The 24,791-nt window shown below is 49.0% G+C and overlaps 1 protein-coding gene across 7 annotated transcripts in view; it reads right to left on the bottom strand.

The window, feature by feature from the left end:
• The window catches only part of dnmbp (dynamin binding protein), a 108,498-nt gene that overhangs the window by 32,039 nt on the left and 51,668 nt on the right, over positions 1-24,791 (bottom strand). Inside the window, exon 1 of one of the 7 annotated variants that reach the window (XM_087998777.1) lies at positions 22,934-23,505. The exons of 3 other annotated variants lie outside the window; for them this stretch is intronic. In XM_087998777.1, the coding sequence (XP_087854903.1) occupies positions 22,934-23,126 (193 nt within the window). In that variant the 5' untranslated portion in view covers positions 23,127-23,505. Of the gene's footprint in view, positions 1-1,543; positions 1,673-6,485; positions 6,507-22,933; positions 23,506-24,791 lie in introns of those variants that run through there. 3 more of the 7 variants (XM_087998781.1, XM_087998780.1, XM_087998778.1) reach the window with 3 other exon arrangements.

The raw sequence follows: 24,791 nt of genomic DNA on the forward strand, positions 1-24,791 counted from the left end.
AATTGTCCACCACTGATGTTAGGCTCATTGGTCTATAGTTCCTTGGCTTTTCCTTAAACAGGCACCTTTCTTAAATAGGCACCACATTAGCCAACCTTGAGCATTCCGGTACCTCACCTGTGAGGTACCAATCGTGCAAATATCTCAGCAAAGAGGCCCAGCAATCACTTCCCTTGCTTCCCACAGAGTTCTATGGTGCACCTGATCAGGTCCGAAGGATTTCCCCACCTTTATGCATTTTAACACATCCAGCACCACCTCCTCTGTAATATGGACAATTTTTCAAGATGTGGTTATTTATTTACCCCAAGTTCTCTAGCTTCTCCACAGTAAACTGTGGGTGGGTTGCTCTTCAGAGGATCGGTGTGGACTTGTTGGGCTGAACGGCCTGTTTCCACACTGTAAGTAATCTAATCTAATCTAAATGCTGCCAATGTCATGAAAACAAACTAATTGGTCATTGCTATATTGTTGTGTCTGGGAGCTCATTATGAGCAAACTGGCTGTGTTTCCCACTTAAAAAAATAATTAATTGTAAAACAGAGACATCAAAGGTCATAAGAAGTACTGTATCAATGCAAAGTTCAGTTTAAAATCTAAATGAATGGCAGAACAGGTTTGAGGGCCTGATTGGCTGCCTCCAAATTGAACAGCTACCCAGGATACACAGCAGAACAATTCAACAGTCACTAAGTCACTCTGCCCCTAGGTATCACAACAACTTGTCCATATGCTGCAAGCCCTGGATAACATCCAGGTTCAGGCTGATGACTGACAATGAACAATTGCATCACACGAGTGAAAGGCTCTGTCAAGAGAGAGTATCTAACCATCTCTCCTTGACATTCAATGGCATAACCATCACTGAATCCCCCACTCCAACCGGCCTGGGGACTAACAGCCACATAAATACAATGGCTACAAGAGCAGCTCAGAGGCTGGGAACACTGAGCAACTCACCTCCTAACCCACAAAGCGTATTCATCATCTAGAAGGCAGGAGTGGGATGGCACAGTTCCCACTTGCCTGGATGAGTGCAGCTCCAACAATACTCAAGCTGCTGCCCACAATCCAGGAGAAAGCAGCACCCCCTACTCCCTGTGACACACAACACACCCACCTTCTTCAGCATTCACTCCCTACACCCCACTGATGCTCAGTATCAGGTGTGTACCACCCACAAGATGCACTACAACTCCTCACCAGGGATCCTGAGACAGTGCCTTCCAAATCCCACGCCCACTACCATCTGGGGAAGGGGGGGTAAGGGCAGTGGGACCACCACCACTTGCAAGCTCCCCACCGAGCCAATCACCATCCTCATGTGGAAACTGATCAGCATTCCTTCAGGGTTGCTGGGTCAAAATCCTGCAACACCCTCTCTAACAGCATCGTGGGTCTAAATAGAGCACATGGACTGCAGCAGTTCAAGAAGACAGCTCATCACCACCTTCTCAAAGGCAATTCAAGAAGAGCGATAAATGCTGGCCCAGCCACAATATCTACATTTTCTGAAAGAGTAAATAAAAGCTACAACACTTACGGTCCTGGCTGTAACCAACAGCATGAAGTCCTGCGGTGCTAAAGGAATAAAAGCTTTCCTCTTTGGCTAGGTGTCTAATTATGTACCATGGGATGCTGTTTGCTCATGTTAAAAGGCACTAAACAAATGCGGTGCTCTTGTTGTGTAATACCAACCAGCAGGGAATGGGGAAAACGAGCAGCCGTCTTTGGGAGTGGTTCTTGAGCAGAAACACGTTAAGACTTGAGCTCTCGTCCTCCCTTCGAGAACCAATCAAACCAGTTCCACAAGAGGTGTTGCTCTTCTGAGCGTGAGGTGGGTCTGCGGGTTACCAGGCATCCGAAGGAAGGTGAGCAGTGGGTGGCAATGAGGTGGTGTGTTCATATCCTGTGGCAGTGGTGGTACACAGCTGAGACCAGCCTGTCCCACAGTCAGTGTAATGACTGATTGAGGAAAGGAAAGGGTTAAACAGACCACCCCCACTACTGTTAAACCACAATCTTGTGCCGCTGGGAGAGATGCGTTTAAAAACATAAGCTGGGCCAGGATATTCCCATGTTATTGGAGCTGTGCAGACTGCAGTCTCATGTTGGGACCTGTGGAACCCCAGATGCAGCACAGTCTGTGGAAATTACACAGGAAACTGCTGATTCTGACAGGTAATTTCCCTGCACCCCTTTAAATGCCAGAAAAGCTGGAAGGATCTGCTTCTGTTAAGCTCATAGTAATGCAGAAGTCAGACAGAAAAGTGTAACTCCTGATAACTATTAAAAGTCAAAAAGTGTGGCGCTGGGAAAGCACAGCAGGTCAGGCAGCATCCAAGGAGCAGGAGAATTGACATTTCGAGCAGAAGCTCTTCATCAGAAACATCAACTCTCCTGGCTCCTCAGATGTTGCCTGACCTGCTGTCCTTTTCCAGCGCCACACATTTTGACCCTGACCTCCATCAGCAATCCTCACTTTCTCCTGGTAATTAGTAAGCCAACATCTTCTCAAATCACCAATCCTACACCCCTGCCCCCGAACCCTTGACCAGACCCCAAATTCCCAACCCCAACAAGATTCCACTCAGCCCCTCCCCTTCTGTCCTGAATATACCTCTGTCCATACCCCACATTTCTGAAGGAGCTGGGATTGGAATTCCTGGATAGAAACACAGAGCTCAGTACTAACATTAAAAAAAACAACTCACTCCTCAGTTTCCGGGCCAGGACCACTTTTCTGAGGTGGGCATTTGTCACCACAGAGACAGACTGAGACTATAGCTAGCAGTTATACCCCAGGACTGCTACTCAACAGTAATTCCACCTCACACCATCAACAGATCCAACAAAAACTTGAATTCACATAGTGCCTTTAATGTATGAAGGCTCTGAGATGCTTCACACACAAGTATTGTCAGATTTTTTTTAGATTAGATTAGATTCCCTCCAGTGTAGAAACAGGCCCTTCAGCCCAACACCAACCCTCCGAAGAGCAACCCACCCAGACCCATTCCCCTACATTTACCCCTGACTAATGCACCTCACACCAAGAGCAATTTACCACGGCCAATTCACCTGACCTTCACATCTTTGGACTGTGGGAGGAAACCGGAGCACCCGGAAGAAACCCACGCAGACACGGGGAGAATGTGCAAACTCCACACAGACAGTCACGTGAGGCAGGAATTGAACCTGGGTCCCTGGCGTTGTGAAGCAACAGTGCTAACCACTGAGCCACCGTGCCAAGCCACGTAAAGATATAATCGGGACGAGTGACTGATAGCTTGGTCCAAAAGGTTGTTTTTGAGGGATGTCCTGACGGAGGAGATAGAAGTATAAGGAACCTCTGGTACTTAGAAGTCGGATAACTCCGGAGATAACTGTTCTCTCAAGGATCCTAGCTGGCCTCTCTCGTTCTGAATTTCAGAATGTGCTGTCACTACATCCTCACCTGCACCGAGCGCTGTCACCCCTCATCCCTGTGCTCACTGAACTCCAATTAAAGCAACGCCATAATTTCAAAATCCATATCCTTGCTCCTCACTCTGTCTTACTATCTGAGTCATCTCTGCTCCAGCTCCATAACCTGCCAAAATATCTGCACTCCTCAAATTCTGACCTTGCGCATGTCCAATTACAACTGCTTCACCACTGGTACCTTCACCCTCAGCTGCTTGGGCTCGAAGCTCTGGAACTCACTCCCATGAGTCATTTTAGAATGTTTTGTACATCAGAAGTGCTATATAAATGCACTTGTTACAACATGTTATCATAGTACCATAGAATTCCTACAGTGTGGAAACAGGCCATTCAGCCCAACAAGTCCACACCAACCCTCTGAAGACTATCCCACCCAGACCCATTCTATTACTTTACATTTCCCATGACTAATGCACCTAATGTACACACCCTTGAACACAATGGGCAATTTAGCATGGCCAGTTCACCTAACCCACACATCTTTGGACTGTGGGAGGAAACTGGAACACCTGGGAGGAAACCCACACAGACATGGGGACAATGTGCAAACTCCAGAGATAGTCCCCCGAGGCTGGAATCAAACCCAGGGCCGTGGCGCTGTGAAGCAGCTGTGCTAACCACTGAGCCACTATGCCGCCATTTAAATGTGCCCACTGATTCCCGAGGAGTCTGCAGTAAAAAAAAGAGAAGAGGCAATGGATGTTTACACACACACACATTGTCTACAAGAACAACACAACATCCCAGTCCAAACCACACCTTCACCAACAATGCTGCTGCCAGGGAATTGTCAGTGAGGCGGTAAACCAGCCCGTTCTTTTCCCCTAGGGGATTATCGAGAGTTCCTCTCCACAATCCAACCTCATCTCTCAGTTTCTCTGCTCCCTCGGGCTGAATGACGTGGGGTTGAGTCACACCAGAGGAAATGGCTAAGCTCCACTCGGCCCCAGGTGAAGCTCAAGCCTGCTCCACCTAGTAGTCAAGGATCTCAGGCACCTTGTCACATCTATCTGCCACACCAGCAGATCACACTGTGGATCAACAAACATGCATCAACAAGTATGCAGTTGACTCCCAACTGCCCTCAGGAAGGGCTGAGCAAGCCACACTGGTCTTGGGCAATTAGGGTCAGGGAACAACTGATCTTACCAGCAACACCCACATCCCACGAAAGAGTAAACAAGTGCCTGTGTGATCATGCACATGTGGGAGTGTATATGTGCACACGCTACTGCAGGTGTGAACTCGAGACAGCTGGAAATACAGGCATCTGTGCGTGTGATCCTACAAATGCAGGTGTCTGTCTGTCTGTCTGTCTAAGCTTGTATGTAGATGTGTGTGTGTGATCCCTGTACTTGCAGGGGTCTGCGCATCTGAGCTTGTACATGCGGGTAACTGCGACCCTGTATATGAAGGTGGCTGGGGAGCTGAGCTTCTAAGTGCTGGCTTCTGTATGTATTAGTGTGTATATTCAGGTGTCTGTGTGTGAACTTATATATGCAGGTATCCATATGTGTGACCCTGTATATGCAGACATCTGTGCATGTGAGCTTGCATATGCAGGTATCAGCACATGACCCAGTATACGCAATAATCAGTACATCTGAGCTCATATGTTGGGGTCTGTTTGTGTGACCCTGTACACACAGGGGCCTCTGAATATACGAACAAGCATTGGCACACCCTCCCGCACCCCTCCACGTACACATTATGGACACCACCCCCACCCGCCCTCCATGCTCAGACTTGGAATGTCAGGTGTGGGCAACAGATTATCCACAAATTCCTTCCAGGTTCTGGATTCACTTTCCCAAAATCTGTTAATTCCTAAAATTTCAGATGAAAAATGGTACCTCATAAATTCTCTCAAAAAAAATCAAACTTTAGTCTCTAATTCTCAACGGTCACTAACATTCTCAAAACGATTCATTCAATAGAAGCCTTATTAAATTGATCAACTATATATTCTACATATACAGAATCATTAACTCACTGGTGTTATTTATTGTTTAAATTATATAATATATATATGTTAGTGAGCTGAGGACCTCCCTTAAGGCAAAGGTTTGTCAAATATAAATATTGTGGCTATATGAACAGGTCTGAGGTTGGGCATTTTGCCGTAACTCTTCTCCGGACTCCCCAAGACCTTACCTACCATCTACAAGGCACAAGTCAGGAGTATGATGGAATACTCCCCCCTACTTGCCTGAGTGAATGCAGCTCCATCCACCACAATCGAAAGTCAAGATCCTAACAATCAGTTTGGGAGGAGGCAATACTGCAGTGCTCCAACTGAAAGCTCAGGACCCCCAAGCGAGGTTCCAAGCTGAAAGTTGGGGGTCACAACCTCAGAGGAAGTTGCCATGGAGACTGGCCTCACCTTTCTTCCTCCTTTGCCATAAATGATCCCACACCTTCACCAACAATGCTGCTGCCAGGGAATTGTCAGTGAGGCGATAAACCAGCCCGTTCTTTTCCCCTAGGGGATTGTCGAGAGTTCCTCTCCACAATCCAACCTCATCTCTCAGTTTCTCTGCTCCCTCAGACTGAATCACATCAGAGGAAACTGGTGTCCCTGCTCCACATTCCCTCCCTCAGCTCGCAAACCTCGAAAAGGGGTCACACTGTGGGAAAGAAAATCCAGAAAGCGGGGTGTGAAGAGGGCAAGGAGTGAGCTCGGATTTGGCGGGGGAGGGGGGGGGGGGTAAGAGTGAGGTTGTATAGTGATGCTGTGTCAAACACTGAACTGGGAAGGGACAAGACACAGATGTCACAAGGAGGCAAGATCAATCGAATAAAACAAAAGTGAAGAAGAAAGAAATGATTCAGTTGGACAATTTGGATAAAAGGATGGGCTTTAGCTGGCTCACCCTCACACACCATCATCTCTCTTCCCACACACCCACTCTCTCTCTCCTCTGGTACAACTCAGACCCCAGCCTGGAGATGAACAGCCCCTGGCCCACACTAACCCAGTGTCCTGTCCTTTTACTCACAGACCACTGAGTTGACCTTGGATGCTGTGTCTTTTCTTCGTACTGGTGACTGGCAGTTTCAAAAATGGCCTCTCGGCTGCACCCACCAACACACACTCTGCACACACCCCCGCCCCTCCGACCACTCACTCAGGCCTCCCACTACTGACTAACTGCAGAGGTGACATTAGCATTTGAATAAAGGGAAACCCAGTGAGAGTCACAGGCTGTTGGAGCCACTGAAAACCTGGAGTCCGGGATTCCTGGAGGAGTTGGAAAATTTCTCAGTAATCCTTTCCTCCACCCACCTGGGTCTCAGGAATATCAGACCCTCCTGCTCCCCTAGGCCTCAGAATCGCTGCTGAGATGGAGGGACTGAAATCCTGGGTCCCAGTGTTACTCATGGCCCAGATTCCTGGCTCTGCACCCCTAGCCCCAGCCTGAGTACAGTGGGGCCTCTTAAAACACTGGGTCCTGATTATTGACGAGGGTGGAGTGCTGGAAAAGCACAGCAAGTCAGGCAGCATCTGAGGAGCAGGAGAGTTGATGTTTCGGGCATAAGCCCTGCATCAGGAATGAGGCTTGTGGGCCAGAGGGCTGAGAGATAGCTGAGAATGCAACAGGTAGATGAAGGTGGGGGGAGAAGGTGATAGGTTGGAAAAGAGGATGGAGTAGATGGATGGGGAAAATGACAGACAGGTCAGGAGGGTGGGGTACAGAGTTGGAGGCTTGGGACTGGGATAACGTGGAGGGAGGGGAAATGAAGAAATTGGTGAAATCCACATTAATCCAGTGTGGTTGCAGGGTCCCAAGGTGGAAGATGAGGCGTTCTTCCTCCAGGCATCGAGTGGTAAGGGTTTGGTGGTGGAGGCAGCCCTGGACCTGCATATCTTTGGAGGAGTTGAAGTGTTCAGTCATAGGGTGGTGGGATTGGTTGGTGGGGGTATCCCAGAGATGTTCTCTGAAATGATCCGCAAGTTGGCATCCTGACTCCCCGATGTAGAGGAGACAGTATCGGGTGCAATGGATACAGTAGATGACATTGGAGGAGGTACAAGTAAATTTCTGTTGGATGTGGAAGCATCATTTGGGGCCTTGGACAGCGGTGGAGGTAGGAGTGGGGGTGTGGGTGTGGGGGAGAAAAAGAGGTGGGGAGAGGGAGTGTGGTCGCAGGCGCCGGGAGTGAGGTGTTGGGGGAAGGTGGTTCTGGCAAGGGAGTCGCGGAGGGAATGGTCTTCTGAATGCTGATAGGGGTGGAGAGGGAAATATATCCCTACTGGTGGAATCTATTTGTAGGTGGCGCAAGTGGCAATGATGTGATGTATGTGGAGGTTGGCGGGGTGGAAGATTAGGACCGGGGGCTTCTATCCTGTTGCATTGCCCGCCCCCCACCCCCATTATCCCAGTCCCAAGCCTCAACTTGGCACTGCCCTCTTGACCTGTCCATCACCTTTCACATCTATCCGCTCCTCCCTCCTCTCCGACATATCACCTTCTCCTTCATCTCCCTATCGCATTTTCAGCTCCCTTCCTCCCCACCCATTTATCTCTCAGCCCACAAGCCACATTCCTGAAGAAGGGCTTATGCCCGAAACGTCGATTCTCCTGCTCCATGACCCGCTGTACTTCCCCAGCATCACACTTGACTTTTTTTAGGTTGTAAGATGCTGGAGAGTTTCTCTGCCCTTTTGTGAAATAGTGTTTATAGGATCTTTTACATCCTCTAAAGAGGAGGCAACTGGTCTCCTCGGTTTAACATCACTCATCTGAATGAGAGCACCTCCACAGTGCAGCCGGACAACAGAGACAGAGTGTGTGTGACAGAGAGACAGACACTGTGAGTGTGAGTGAGAGAAAGAAAGAGAGGAAGGAAGGGAGAGAGGAAGAAAGGGAGAGAGGAAGGAAGGGAGAGAGGAAGGAAGGGAGAGAGGAAGGAAGGGAGAGAGGAAGGAAGGGAGAGAGGAAGGAAGGGAGGGAGGGAGGAAGGAAGGGAGGGAGGAAGGAAGGGAGGGAGGAAGGAAGGGAGGGAGGGAGGAAGGAAGGGAGGGAGGAAGGAAGGGAGGGAGGGAGGAAGGGAGGGAGGAAGGAAGGGAGGGAGGAAGGAAGGGAGGGAGGGAGGAAGGGAGGAAGGGAGGAAGGAAGGGAGGGAGGAAGGAAGGGAGGGAGGGAGGGAGGAAGGAAGGGAGGGAGGAAGGAAGGGAGGGAGGGAGGAAGGGAGGAAGGGAGGAAGGGAGGAAGGGAGGAAGGGAGGAAGGGAGGAAGGGAGGAAGGGAGGAAGAAAGAAAGAAAGAAAGAAAGAAAGAAAGAGACACACACACACACGGACAGTGTGAGAGAGACAGAGTGAGAGTGAGTGTGTGAGAGAGGGAGTGAGTGTGTGAGAGAGGGAGTGAGTGTGTGAGAGAGGGAGTGTGTGTGTGAGAGAGGGAGTGTGTGTGAGAGAGGGAGTGAGTGTGTGAGAGAGGGAGTGAGTGTGTGAGAGAGGGAGTGAAAGGGGGAGAGAGGGAGTGAAAGGGGGAGAGAGGGAGTGAAAGGGGGAGAGAGGGAGTGAAAGGGGGAGAGAGGGAGTGAAAGGGGGAGAGAGGGAGTGAAAGGGGGAGAGAGGGAGTGAAAGGGGGAGAGAGGGAGTGAAAGGGGGAGAGAGGGAGTGAAAGGGGGAGAGAGGGAGTGAAAGGGGGAGTGAGAGAGTGAGGGGGAGTGACAGGGAGAGAGTGGGAGAGTGTGAGAGAGAAAGAGTGAGCGAGAGAATCAGCCTGCAGTGCTCGCAAAGCAAGGAGTTACTCAGGAGATGCTCAGTGGCCACAGCAGCAAGGATCCGGTCCACGTTTTACTGTGCACTTGACGTTGCCTGCTTCAAATTCCAGAGAGCACAGAAGGTATTAGCTGGAGGTTCTTACACACAGTCATCACAAAAATCTCTCGAGAATTCAAACAGGTTATACAGAAGTTGCTCTGAACTCACACAGTCAACTCCATCCACTGGAAATTCTCCTCCAAAACAGAAAACTGATACTAATATCCAACGATACTGCTGCGCGCGTCTTGTTACACCCAAAAGAAGTGACAAACACAAGACAGCACCCACTGTACAATCACCTCGACTGTAACCAGGGACAGCTGTGGGGTGTGCGCTGTACACCAACTTGAAAGCTGAGGTTTCCAATCTTGGATTCCCTACAGTGTGGAAACAGGCCATTTGACCTAACAGCTCCACACTGACCCTCTGAAGAGTGACCCACTCAGACCCATTCCCCTACCCTAATACTCTATATTTACCCCTGACTAATGCACCTAACCTACACATCCCTGAACACTATGGGCAACTTAGGATGGCCAATTCACCCAGCCTGCACATCTTTGGATTGTGGGAGGAAACACACGCAGACACAGGGAGAATGTGCAAACTCCACACAGACAGAGTCACCCAAGGCTGGAATCGAACCCAGGTCCCTGACACTGTGAAGCAGCAGTGCTAACCACTGAGCCACTGTCCGTGCCAATCCTTGTTCCAGAACCCCTCCGAGCACAACATCTCGGTGTGTCATGCCCAATGCTGTACTGAGGAGGGGGAGCTACACTGCTGGCAATGTTGTCCCCTAGATGAGGAGTCAAGCTGAGGGGCTGTCCCACTCTCTCTGTTAAAGGATCCTTGGCCACTCTTTCCAACAGGAATAGGGGAGTCTCCCTCTGCCAACGACACGCTAACAAATTAACTCCACTGAGAGCCCTTGCTGTGCACAAATTGGCTGCTGCACGTTTCCCACATGCAACGACCAAACTTCTAGTAGTACCTGATTTGTTGTGAAGTGCTTTTGGGGCGTTCTGGGGCCCAAGGGAAAAGCAACATCTTTTCTTTTAAATGTGATGGTGGGATTGGAACTCTCTCGTTCGCTGGATTATTATTCCTAACCATGTCATTAAAATTTCAGCATCAAGGACTCGGGAAGATGACTGTTATCAGTTCAAATGTAAGTTATAAAAGACAGAGAGCTGTACAGGGCTTTGGTTTAGGTCACAGCTGGAGGAGTGTGTGCAGTGCTGGTCACCTCACTATGGGAAGGGTGTGTGATGTGATGTTTGATTTATTGCTGTCACATGTACTTAAATACAGTGAAAAGTTTTGTTTTGTGTGCCGTCACAACATGCAGAGATAGGATGTGATTGCACTAGATGGTTTACAGAGGAGATTCACCAGAATGTTGCCTGGGATTGAGCACTGTAGCAATGAAGTAAGGCTGGGTAGGCTTGGGTTGTTTCCTTTAGTTTATGGGGAGGGGGGGGGGTTGCGGATCCTGATAGAGGTGTATAAGATTATGAGGGGCATGAAGAGGGTGGATAGAAAGCAGCTGTCTCCTTCAGTCAAAGGGATACACGTTCAAGGTGAATAGCAGGAAATTTAGAGAGGATCTGAGTAAACATGTTTCACCCAGAGGGTGGTGGGAATGCAGAATGCACTGTCCAGGAGGGCAGTTAAAGCAGGAAACCTCACAAACTTTAAAGAGTACTTGGATGAGCATTTGAAAAACAAGGATTCATAGGATTCCTACACTGGAAGCAGGTTGTTTGGCACATAGAGTCCACACTGACCCTCCGAACAGCATCCCAACCAGACCCAGACCGCCCATCCGATCCCTGTAACCCTGCATTCCCCACAGCTAATCCACCTAGCCTGTCATAACATTCAACGCTAGTGCTGGAAAGTGGAACAAGTGTAGATTGCGAATAGCCTCTGGTCAGTGAAGAAACAATGGGCGAATGGTCTCATCTGTACTGTATGCTTCTATGAACTTAAAATCAGAGCCTGGCAGGGAGCCAGAAGACACTCCCTCACATGATGGAGAGGCCGCAATGAACCCAGTCAGTCCTGGGGATTGTATGAGGGAGATGAGAGAGACAGGGAAAGCCTGAGAATGTTAGAGCTGCAGGATCAACAGCCAGATTAGGTCACAGAGTAAAACTCTGCTGATCTTGAGTGTAGAAAATGTGTTGCTGGAACAGCGCAGCAGGTCAGGCAGCATCCAGGGAACAGGAGAATCGACGTTTCGGGCATAAGCCCTTCTTCAGGATCTTGAGAGTACCCAACGCAGAGATCAAATCTCTTAGCTTCAATGTTTTCCCAGCCTAATCAGTCAAACTCCACAATTGACCCATCCTAAACCACCCACCTCTTACACAAGATGCCTAGAAACCTCCCTTTTGTTCAGGAGTTTGAGACTTTATTTCAAGGGGATGTCATGGGAATTCTAGGCGAAATAGTGTCCTTACCAAGGACACTTTTTTAGAAACAGTAAAAGGCATCTGGTACAGGGAGGGAGCTGGGGGCAGGGAATGAAAGGAGTGAGGGAGGGGTGAAAAAAGATGTGGAAAGAAGGCACTTGCATTTGTATAGCACCTTCCATAACCAGTACATAATCCAAAAGCCTTTACAGACAACAATGGCAGCTATTCCTTGATTTGAGTTTATGGGTTTCTGCTGTAGGTCATCATGTGACAGACAGACTGATTCAGATCTTTGAGAACAAGGAGCAGGATGGAAGACCATAAGAAATAGGAACAGGAGTTGGCCATTTAGCCCCTCGAGCCTGCTCTGTCATTCAATACGATCACGGCGGATCTGACACGATTTATGTCCACTTTCCTGCGTTTTCCCCATAACCCTAGATTCCCGACTGATCAAGAATCTACCTCGGCCTTAAACATACACAAGGACTCTACCCGCACAGCTCTCTGTGAGAAGGACTTCCATTGACTCACAACTCAAATTCCTCTTGGCACCTCGTTATTCTGAGACTGTGCCCTCTGGCCTTAGGCTCTCCCAGGAGGGGAATATCCTCTTAGCATTTACCCTCTCAAACCCTTTAAGAATCCTGTATGTTTCAATGAGATCATCTCTAATTTTTCTAAACCCCACTGAGTTGAATCCTAAACTGTTTAGGCTTTGATTATAAAGAAAACCCCTGACTTACCGAGGATTGTCTTAATAAAACTGCTCTGATCTGCCTCCAATAAAATAATCTCTTTCCTGAAATATGGAGGCCAAAACCGCTCTCAGTACACCAGATGCAGTCTCGTCAGCACCTTGCACAGTTGCTTAAACATCCCCAGTTTTATCCTCGATCTCCCTTGAACTATCCCTTCACAACCCATGAGACAGTGGGATCTGGGCTGCAGAATTCAGTTCCTTTCCTGTCTGTATTCTCATTAAGGTGTTGGGAATCACCACAAGATGCAACTTGACGTACAGGTTGCCACCATTTTGAATGATTGGTAATAACTGGGATGAGTTTGTTAATGTCAATGCTGCCGCACTTCAGAAAGACTCAGACACTCCTTTTGAAGGCTTGCCTTTATTCTCTTGTGGCCACTTGAGAATACAGGAGCTGGTGCAGGACAGCGTTTCCAGCCCTCTTTACACATTACAGGCAATCCTGTGGAAGGCTGTCCCCCAAACATTTAGGGCTTTGGCTACAATAAAGAGGTTTGTTTGAAGATCCTCCCATTCTTGCCAGAGGCTGTACTGGAGTTATTGCTGGGGAATTGTTCTCTCTCAGCCCGAAACTCTGGCTCTTTTTCAAAAGCGACATGAGGTCTTTAATATCTACCTCAGCATAAAGATGGTGCTTTGGTCTAACATCTTGTTCAAAAGACCCTGTGCAACAATGCGGCACTCCCCTGGCACTGACCCTCCCACAGGACACGTGCGCCTCAGCGCTGACCCTCCAATATTGTGGCGCTCTCTCAGCGCTGACCCTCTGACAGGACGGGTCCCCCTCAGCCCTGTGCTGAAGTGTCAGCCTGGATTATGAGTCCAAACTTTGATCAAGTGAGTATTTATTGACATCACACTGCTCTGGCACAGGCTGAGTTTGTGAAAGTCGCTCAACAAATGCAAGTCTTTCAGTAGCTTGTTACACTGATGTTATGTTTCAATCTGGCCTTGGTAGGATTGAGAGTTGGAGGGTTTGAGCAATAGGGAGAGGCTGAGTAGACCAGGGCTGTTTTCCCTGGAGTTGGAGGCTGAGTGGTGACCTCAGAGGTTTATAAAATCATGAGGGGCATGGATAGGATAAATAGACAAGGTCTTTTTCCTGGGTGGGGGGAGGAGTCCAGAACTAGAGGGCATAGGTTTAGGGTGATAGGGGAAATATTCAAAGGGACCTAAGGGGTAACTTCTTTCACGCAGAGGGTGGTATGTGTATAGGAATGAGCTGCCAGAGGAAGTGGTAGAGGCAGATACAATTACAACATTTAAAAGGCAACTGAATGGGTACATTAATAGGAAGGGTTTAGAGGGATGAGGGATATGGGCCAAGTGCTAGCAAATGGGACTAGATTTATTGAGGGTATCTGGCCTGCATGGACAGGTTGGACCGAAGGGTCTGTTTCCACGTGTACATCTGTGACTCTCCTATTGTCATGGACAATGGTTGTCCTAAGTATTACAATCGGTCTCACCAGCCAGAGGTGGCTCTTTCTGAATGCACTGCCCTCCACCCCCGACCCCACAACACCCTCCTCCTGTGCGCCCCCCCCACTCTCCTCCCCTTGCAGGGTAGTGGCAGTGATCAACTGGTATCTGCCGATACACTGAAACCTTCAGCCTACTCCTGGGGCAGTATGACAAGCAATTAGCCTCCCTTTCAGTAGCACCCTATCTAACTGGCTCTCTTCCAGGTGGCCTCTGCAGGCTGCTCAACCGCAGGTGGCATCGCAGCCCAGATGGATTGGTGTTTCAGCTGGTGTCTCCACAAACCTCTCCCAGGAATCACTCCAGCACACACACACATATGTCCAGGGGAACCTCGAAGAGGCTGAGTGGCAGCCTGAGATCTCTCGGCATCTGACGTGGGCATCGAGCGTGGTGAGATGGAGCCCTTATAGGGAGTGAGAGCCCAGCCTGGCTAAGCACTTGAGAAGGACTGCAACGTTGAACTTTTAACTTTGTTCCTTTGTCTACATTACATTAAGAAGGACTTTAAACTTTCCCCTATATTTCCTTACTTTTCTACTAAGGGTCTAAAATGGTGTCGGGAATGGTGACATTATACACTTTCCACTGCACTCCTGTATCCTCGCACCTGAGTACACATAAGAATAAAATCTAATTCTAATTCTGTAACAACCTGATCTGGAACACTGCACACAGACCAGTACAGCTGCATACAGTAACAGTCCAACTAGCTTCCTCCAACCACAAGGGGAAATTACCTTCACCCTCCCAAAGACTGGTAAAAATCCAGGGCAATAGCCCGCTGTCAGAGTCTAACTGCTGTGATAAGACCAATTGATAACAGCAGCAGTTAGGTGGCACACCCTACACTCCTGCTATCAGAGGCAGAGGGAACATTTGTTCACATGGCTTCAATCAACAGAGGCTAGTCCAGGTTACTGCCATGGCCCTGCATGTATCTCTGGAGCACACACACTGTGGGCGCAGATCACTTACAAAGTACATTCAACAACTTATCCTTGTATAGTGTCTTTGACAGAAGCAGACGTCTTGCAGCATCCTGGGAGCACTTAAAAATATGACACAAAAGGAACACTAGAGGTAACAGGGCAGGCTTTAAAGGAACATCTTCAAGGGGGACAAAGTAATTGCGAGAGCTTGGCCCCCAAGACAAAGGCATGATCTCCATGGGTGCAGTAATGAACACTGGGGTTAGGTTAGTCAACAGGCCAGAGTTGGTGAACCTTAGGGATCTTGGAGGTTGTAGGACTGGAGAAGGTTACAGAGGTTGAGGGGGGGGGGGGGGGGGGGGGGGCGGCGGGGGAAGGAAGAGACATAGAAGGATTTGATCAATGGCATTAGAATTTTAAAAGTGCCTCTGTGGGAGTCTGAGTGAGTCAGTGAGCAGTCAGGAATGGGATTGGCTGCATGTTACGGCAGAGGGAGCAGAATCTTGGATTGCAGGGGGTAGAACATGGGAGTGCAGCCAGTGAATGTGCTGGAATAACCGGCTGTGGGGGAGATAAGCCCTCCGATTAGGGAGCCAACACTTGGTTAATGAAGATGGGAGAAGTAGGCAACATTGAGGTGGTAGAGATGGGTGGTCCTGGTGATGGCACAAATGAGATCAGAGATGGTAATTGGGTTAGACTGACATTATCTCTGAACCAGCACCAGGGATACAGGTGCAATGGGTAGCTAGGGAATGGAATTTAGACCGAGGCTGAAAAGAATGGTTCCTGTTTTCAAATTATTTAACTGGAGGAAGGTTTTGCTCCTCCAGCACTGGGTGTTGGATAATTTAATAACGTAGGGCATGGTCAGGTGTATCATGAGCATTCCAGTGAAAATTCACACTGCCTTTGGTTGATTGTGAGGGAAGACAGGAAGAGGAGGAGTAGGCCATTCAGCATCTCAAGTTTGCTCTGCCATTCAATTAAAGCACTGATCATCTGCTTAATGCCACATGCCCATACTGTCTCCATATTCCTTAGTGTTATCAATTAGATATTTGTCTTAGACATAATGACGGTTCTTGCACTGGCCTCTAGGCAGAGGCCACTAGAGATTTACCACATCCTGAACAAACAAGCTCTTCCTTATCTAAATCTCCCATAGAGCCTGCTCCTTATTCTGAGATTGTGTCCCCTAGCTCTGGACCCACAGCCTGGCAGAGGGAAATATCCTTCCTGTATCTATCAGGCTGAACCTTGTATAATTGAAAGGAGTCTCAACGAGATCACCTCTCATTCTTCTAAAGTCTAGTGAATGCAGGCCCAGTCGCCTGCTAGGGCAGTCCCACTATCCCAGAGAGCGGTTGGTGAGGATTCATTGCACTCGATGGTAAGGATATCCATCTCTAATTGCCCTGGAGAATTTGGTGGCGGGTACCACCTTGAACTGCTGCAGTCTTATTTTTGGGGGCGGTTGGGATTGGTCAGGGTGAGGGGTCTAGGCACACCCACAGTGCAAGGGAGGGCATTCCAGGACTCTGACCCAGTGATACTGAAGGAGTGGCGAGATATTGCCAAGTGAGGCTGGGGAGTGGCTTAAAGGGAACCAGTGGGTGGTGGGGTTTCTGTGGATTTACCACCCCCTTGCCATTTTCGATGGCAGTGGTCACTGATTTGCATTCAGATTTCAGCCCAGAGTCCAGCTGACAATCCAAATGAGACATTAAACTGAGGCCAGTTCGTGCCCACCAGGGGGACATAAAAGATCCTTTGACGCTATTTCAAGGAAGAGGAAGAGGCATCTGCCTGGTGTCTTGGTCAATACTTAGATCTCAATTACCATTACTTAGAAACAAATGATCCGCCCATCAGTGTATTATGTTTGGTGGGATCCTTCTGTGTAAAGGAATGGCTCTGACCTTTCCTACATTGTAGCAATATTTCAATCATGTTTCATTGGCTGTGAAATGTATCCTGAAGGAATGAGAAGTGCTACAGGATGGTGAGACTTCCTCCTTTTGTTGATATTGGAGAGGCTTGTTATATAAAGCAATGGTTCTGACAGGGTCCATGTTGGACAGCATACCAGGTTGGGCGCTTTCGGAGTCCAGGTCAAGATGCCAACGGGGGCAGATGTCTCACTCTTGGCTTCGGACATTCTTGAGTAATTATACCTGACTAGTTAAATGTATCTTGTACCTAACAAAATCTCAAAATAAGCTTCCTCATCTTCACATGCAACAGGAATTCTTGGAAAAACTCAGCAGGTTTGAGTTCTGAGGAACAGCCACTGGACACGAAACGTTAACTCTGATTTCTCTTCACCGATGCTGCCAGACCTGAGTTTTTCCAGCAATGTGTGCTTTGGTTTCTGATTTACAGCATTCACAGTACTTTTGGTTGTTATTAAGTTCCTCTTCTTATTCAGACTCATTAATGGTTCACCCTCCATCGAACTGTTAAGGAAACAGGCCGTTACAATACTCAGAGGAAGACTGGTGACAGCACTTTACCCTAACCACAAAAGGTGTCAGCGGCTCGTTCCATAGGCACATGAAAGTGAGACAATCAGGATTGCCAGCATCCAAACATCTTCCTGATCGGCGAGAAACCAAGCTCAACCAGTCACAACTTTCAACAACAATGTGACACCTTTAGTTTTGTAAAGCATTCTAAGTTGTTTCATTGCAGTGGTTAGCAGCTAAGATTAGACAGACTCACATGAGGGAAGACTTGGTCACAAAGAGATAGGTTTTAAGGAGGGTTTAAAAGGAATCAGAAGCAGAGAGAGATTTCAAAGTGAATTTCTTCATTCTTTCAAAGGACGTGGGTGTCGCTGGAAAGGCCAGAAATTACTGTCCATCCTCAAGTGACTGTGAAGTGAGTGGCTTGCTCAGTCACTGTGAGGAATAGTCAGCCACTTTGCTGTGGGTCTGGAGTCACATGCAGGTCAGACCACGCAAGTACAGCAGATTACCCTGGACACTATAAAGGCCAGAGTCCCTGTCAATAATCCAGGAAAGGTACTGAAGACTTTCCCTGCAGGTTAGATTCCCTGAAGTGTGGAAACAGGCCCTTCAGCCCAACAAGTCCACACTGACCATCTGAAGAGTAACCCATCCAGACGCATTTCTCTCTGACTAGTGCACCTAACATTATGGCATGGCCAATTCACCTGACTTAGATATCTTTGGACTGTGGGAGGAAACTACAGCACTAGGAGGAAACCCACACTGACAGCGGGGAGCACATGCAAACTCTACACTGACAGTTGCCCGAGGCTAGAATTGAACCTAGGTCTTTGGCGCTATGAGGCAGCAGTGCTAACCATTGAGCCACATTGCCGCCCATTCTAGACTTGTGCTCTAGAACTTGCCACTCCCCTGGCCAAGCTGTTCCAGTACAGTTACAACACTGGTATCTACCAACAATGTGGAAAATTTCCCAGGCATATCCTGTAAATGAAAAACAGGACAAATCCAACCCAGCCAAGTACCGCTCCATCAGTCTATTCTCTATCAGAAGGTGTCGCTCTCAGTGCTATTAAGCAGCACTTGAAAGGACACTGACCTGCTCACTGACACACAGTTTGGGTTCACCAGGGTCACTCAGCTTGCAATTTCAAAACAGCTTTGGTTCAAACATGGATGAAAAAAAAAAGTCCCAAAGGCAAGGTATGACTGACTGCCCTTGACATCAAGGCCACATTTGACCAAGTATTGTATCAAGAAATCCTAAAACAAAAACCTGGAGAGGATGGGAAGCTAGGAAAAACTCTCCACTGGTTAGAGTTTACATGGCACAGTGGAAGATGGTTGGAGGTCAGTCACCTCAGTTCCAGGGCATCTTGACAGGAGTTCCTCAGGATAGTGTCCTAGGCCCCAAACATCTTCAGCTGTTTCATGAATGACCTTCCTTCCACCATAAAATCAGAAGTGCAGATGTTTGCTGAGGATTGCACAATCTTCAGTTGCACTCACGACTCCTCAGGTACTGATGCAGCCCACGTCCAAGTGCAGAAAGATCTGGACTGATAAGTGGCAAGTAACATTCGCATCACACAAATGGCAGAGAAGGATCATCTCCAGCAAGAGACAACGTAACCAATACCCTTCGATGCTCAGTTACATAACTCCATTGTTGGTGCTTGCACTGCTAAAATGCTGGAATCAGCATTAATCGTAGAAGGAATACAAAAACAGGTCAAATGCTAGGAATCCAGTGTGAAAGTCACCTCCTGACTCTCCAAAGCCTGTCCACCATCTACAAGTCAGGATGGTGATGGAGTACTCTCACTTGTCTGGATGGGTGTAGCTCCAACAATATTAAAGAAGCTCGACGCCATCCAGGAGAAAAACAACCTATTTACTTGGTACCTCACTCACCCTCTCCAGCTCAGATACTCAGTACACATTGCTGCTAACTATCTACAAGACGTACTGCAGAAGTTCAAACTCCTCTCACAGCACCTAGAAACCTCACAGGCAAATGCATCAAAGGACAAGGGCAGCAGGTACATGGGAACACCACCACGAACAAACTCCCCTACAAGCCACTCACCATCCTGCCTTGGAAATATAAAATCACTGTTCCTTCAGTGTCACTGGGTCAAACATCTCTCCCCAATAGCATTATTGGGTCTACCCACAGCACATGGACTGCAATGGATCGACAAAACAGCTTACCACTGCCTTCTCAAGGACAAGTAGGGATGGGCAAATAAATGTTGGTTCAGCTGGTAACATCCACAACCTGTGGACAACAAAAGATGTTCTTGATTGAATTTAAATTCCACCACCGGAGGAAGTTTGAACCCTGGCCTGCAGAGTATTAGTCTGGCCCTCCGGATTATTACTCCAGTGATATGACCACTGCACCACCACCTCCACCATCCAGAGGTGAGGGTCCAGGCAGCTGAAGGTACATGTGGAGGGAGTGAGAGGTGATTAAGAGTTGCTGGCAAGGACTTGCGCCTGTTCCGCTTAACCTACATCAGAGCAGTAGGAGGAACAAAACAAAGACCTTCATTTCCTGCTTTCTGATGAGTAGTGGGGTGGGTTAGGATTTGAAGATTAATTACACCTGATGAATACTAAGTGCAGGCATGAGTTTTAAACAGCTTGGAGATCAGATTTCAAAAGCAGATTGTCAAGGAGGCAGGAACACAGTGTACCAGGCCCCAGGAGTTAGGCATCGCTAAACAGCACAAGGTACCTTTTTACTTTCACTCCAAGCCCTGCTGGATATACTCGCCGCATTCTTGGGTTATTAACTCCTGTCAGAATCATACAGTAGATCAAAACTGCTGAAAGGCTCAGCAGGTCTGGCAGCATCTGTCGAGAAAATCAGAGTTAATCTTTCAGGTTCACTTGGGTCACTGAACCAGCAACATTAACTCTGATTGCTCTCCACAGACGCTCCCAGACCTGCTGAGCCTTTCCAGCAATTTCTGTTTTGTTTCAGATTTTCAGAGTCCACACAGTTATTTTAGTTCTCTTAGAGAAGACCATTCAGCCCTTCACAGCCTGTGCTGGCTCTTTCAGAGAGAGTTAGCCGGTGAACTGTGCCCACACCTGCACATTTGCCTACTATACACACCATTTCTGTTTTCTGGGGAGGCTGGAGGCTTTGGGAGGGAATTCCAGAGATTAGGATACAGGCTGCAGGTGATAGAACAAAGAAAATCTGGGATTCTCAAGAAGCCGGACTCGAAGCCATGCAGAGATCTGGAATGGCTGGAGAGTGGAGGGTACAAGAGAGATTGGAAATGTAAGTCAGCTCTACAGGCCTGCTGTACAACAGGAGTGAGGGCTGTAAAAAACTGGAGTCCAGTTATTATGCACGTGGTGCGTGCGCCTGAAGAGCAGAGACTGTGGATTTCAGGGGCTCGGTGATGCCCTACGTGTTTACAAAAGACGCTATGGAAGTGCACGCTCTCTCTCTCTCTCTCATTACCATAGCAGCTCATTTTCCCAATTATGTCCAGATTTACAGAGCTGTGTACACTGATGTGCTCTGGTGCAAATCCCCCTGCAAAACAAACAGCCAGAAATGTTGAGGGACAGGAAGTCACACGACTGACAGGTTTGCTGGGGAATTGTAACTTTCCAAAAGGGAATGGGACAAATACTTGAGACAAAAAGCTGCAGAGGAGTCAGACAAATTGGAATGCCCCCCCCCCACATAAAGGATCCTCGAGCAGATCCTTGATGGGCTGGAATGCCCCCCTCCTATCCTGTGTTAGTCAGTGATTCCGTAACATTCACCTACTGATTTAAATCGGTCAGGATTCTGGATTCCAGACTTACTTTCAGCACAACTGAAACTTGGAGGTGGCGATACCAGGAAGTTGATACTTTCTCCTCCACCCTGAGTTCTAATGAATCAGGTCCAGTCATACATCACAAACATTCAAGCAGTGACCTAGATTTTGTGACCAAAGGTTTACTCTCCTGTCTTCCTTTGTACTTCAAACTCTCTCTGTCTCACGCACTCACTGTTTCTCTCCTTTTCTGAGCAAGTCCCTTGTTATCTTGGTGTGTTTTCCTGAGAAGTTGTTCTTCACAAACCTCCTCTTGCTCCCTCCATCCCCCTCAACCCCAGCTCCATACCCCTTTCGCCCTCAATATTAAATTATAGAGCAGTACAGCACGGAAGCAGACCCTTCGGTCCAACCCGACCATGCTGACCAGATAGCCACCTGTTACCCTCACTCTCTTTCCCTGCCCAAACACCTGGCCCCACTCCCTCAACCCCCTGTCCCCTGCACACTCACCCTCGCCCCTCACATATCCCCCATCTCCCCCACTGCCTCCCCTCTCATTGTTCATGCACTCAGATGTGTTCACCATCATTTGCCAATGTTGAGCGAAAATGAGAAGAGTCCTCAAAAGAGATTACCCCCCTCATCCTTCCAAACCACCCTGGAGGGGCTTTTGGTTGGGACCCCCCAGTGTGGCCACATTGCCCATTCCCTGTTGTGATAGCCCAGCAATGGGTCAGCCATCAATGCTGGACTGAGCCACAGTGTTCAGGAATAACAGAGAACTGGGAGCAGACACCAAGGAATGAGGCAGAGTGGGGAGACTGGGAGTGGGGGAAGAGGGGGGAACAGATTGGGGGTAGTTGCAGGAGAGACTGGAGAAGGTACAGGTGGAGCTGGGCTGGGGTAACAAAGGGAGCAATAAAAAGACAGAATGAGACCTGAGCGTAGGGCAATTTGCCTCCCCCTATGGCCTGCAAATCTAGGTGGAACCAGAGAGGAGGAAGGAGAACAGGGTCCACATCCATCCAAGATGCACAGGAAAGAGAAAATACAGCAAAACATCTTGCATTTACAATCCCATGCACTTCCAAAGAGCTTCAGCCCAATTTAATGCTAAAAGTCACAACACCAGGTTATAGTTCTGGTGTCATGTGATTTTCAACTTTGTCCACCCCTGTCCAACACTGGCTCCTCCAAATCATGGCTACCAATTTAATGCAAAATCCGACACTGAGCTAAACATGGCAATCAGAGACCTGGTGATGGAGGAAATTCCACAGCTCGGGGTGGGGGGGTCAGGCAGCAGAGGGCTCCCCAGGATGGGAGGGGTTAACTAAAATCAGGATGTGCAATTCGAGGAGTGCAGATATCTCAGAGGGGCCTGGGGGCGATTAGAGAGACAGGGAGGGGCAGGATGAGAGGAGGATTTCAAAATGGAGTGAGTTTTAAAATCAAGGCATTGCTGCACCAGTAGGGAAGACAGGAACTTGGCGAGGGCAGCACTTTCGAACAGAACTTTATTTATGCGGGGGGAGGGAATGCCAGCAGAGCCAGTTACAATTTAAAAAACAAACTCTTCAAATTGGCACCACACAGGATTAAGCAGCTCTGAGTAACCCAAGTAGGTGTGTGACACAAACAAACACTCATAGAAGCTGTGAAACAGTATGAAAAGGAGCAAGACACATACACGGAGGCAGAAACACACACGGGCAAAGAGACACACACACAGACAGACAGACAGAGAGGCACACAGACATTCAGAAAGAATGTGAGAGTGGAAAGTTGGTCAAACCCTCACCTCGAACCTGCCTCCTCTGCAGCACCATCTCAGAGTGCCGGAAACTGCTTGGAGCTGTCCTTCGGTACAAACTGTTCCTGGTCAGGGAGCCAGTCTCTACGCGTGGAACTCTCCGATAATCCCGACATTCCCAATCCTCCATTCTGTGAGCTGGGTACGGGGCAGGCTGGCCCAGCAGCACGTTCCCTTTCATAGTCCAGGCAGACAGACAGTGCCCTCTCCTTAGCCCTCCCCACCCCCTAGGTGGCCTGTTTAACAAAGCCCAGACCCCAGCACAGTCCCCACTTCTACCCAGAGTGAACACAGCTCAGCACGGAGCGATCGGACACCTCCCAAACTGCACACCGGGAGGGCTCAGGACAAGAAAGCAAACAGGTGCTTCAAGAAAGCGAGCCAGGGCACTCCCTATGAGCTGGCACCTCCTCCAGCGCCAAACACTTTCCTGGTTTGCAGCAAATCAACAGGTCGGTCAAGGTCCACAACCCTTGAGACTGAACTGTGTGGCCCGCCCCCAGCAGCAATCCTGGGAATACCAAGCATACACACACACACCACATAATGACCACCTCAGCACACAGTGATACACTAATCAGCTTTCCCTAACACAACACCCAAACATCCAGAATGAGAGAGCAAGCAAGAGTCAATAACTAACAGACACAGAGAGACGGGGGAGTGAGAGACGGGGGAGTGAGAGAGAGAGACGGGGGAGAGAGAGAGAGAGACGGGGGAGAGAGAGAGAGAGACGGGGGAGAGAGAGAGAGACGGGGGAGAGAGAGAGAGAGACGGGGGAGAGAGAGAGAGAGACGGGGGGAGAGAGAGAGAGAGACGGGGGGGAGAGAGAGAGAGACGGGGGAGAGAGAGAGAGAGACGGGGGAGAGAGAGAGAGAGACGGGGGAGAGAGAGAGAGAGACGGGGGAGTGAGAGAGAGAGAGAGAGACGGGGGAGTGATAGAGAGAGAGAGAGAGAGAGAGACGGGGGAGTGAGAGAGAGAGAGAGAGAGAGACGGGGGAGTGATAGAGAGAGAGAGAGAGAGAGACGGGGGAGTGATAGAGAGAGAGAGAGAGAGAGACGGGGGAGTGATAGACAGAGAGAGAGAGAGAGAGGGGGAAGTGATAGAGAGAGAGAGAGAGAGACGGGGAAGTGATAGAGAGAGAGAGAGAGAGAGAGAGAGACGGGGGAGTGATAGAGAGAGAGAGAGAGAGAGACGGGGGAGTGATAGAGAGAGAGAGAGAGAGAGAGAGACGGGGGAGTGATAGAGAGAGAGAGAGAGAGAGAGAGAGAGAGACGGGGGAGTGAGAGAGAGAGAGAGAGAGAGAGAGACGGGGGAGTGAGAGAGAGAGAGAGAGAGACGGGGGAGTGAGAGAGAGAGAGAGAGAGAGAGAGAGACGGGGGAGTGAGAGAGAGAGAGAGAGAGAGAGAGAGAGAGACGGGGGAGTGATAGAGAGAGAGAGAGAGAGACGGGGGAGTGTGTGTGAGAGAGAGAGAGAGAGAGAGAGAGAGAGACGGGGGAGTGAGAGAGAGAGAGAGAGAGAGAGAGAGACGGGAGTGATAGAGAGAGAGAGAGAGAGAGAGACGGGGAGTGATAGAGAGAGAGAGAGAGAGACGGGGGAGTGTGTGTGAGAGAGAGAGAGAGAGAGAGAGAGAGAGACGGGGGAGTGAGAGAGAGAGAGAGACGGGGGAGTGGAGAGAGAGAGAGAGAGACGGGGGAGTGAGAGAGAGAGAGAGAGAGAGACGGGGAGTGAGAGAGAGAGAGAGAGACGGGGGAGAGAGAGAGAGAGAGAGAGACGGGGGAGTGAGAGAGAGAGAGAGACGGGGGAGTGAGTGAGAGAGAGAGAGAGACGGGGGAGTGAGAGAG

Source organism: Chiloscyllium plagiosum, unplaced genomic scaffold (assembly GCF_037043375.1).
Source record: "Chiloscyllium plagiosum isolate Xiang-an unplaced genomic scaffold, Cpla_swu_hap1 HiC_scaffold_22, whole genome shotgun sequence".
In the NCBI taxonomy this organism is placed as follows: domain Eukaryota; kingdom Metazoa; phylum Chordata; class Chondrichthyes; order Orectolobiformes; family Hemiscylliidae; genus Chiloscyllium; species Chiloscyllium plagiosum.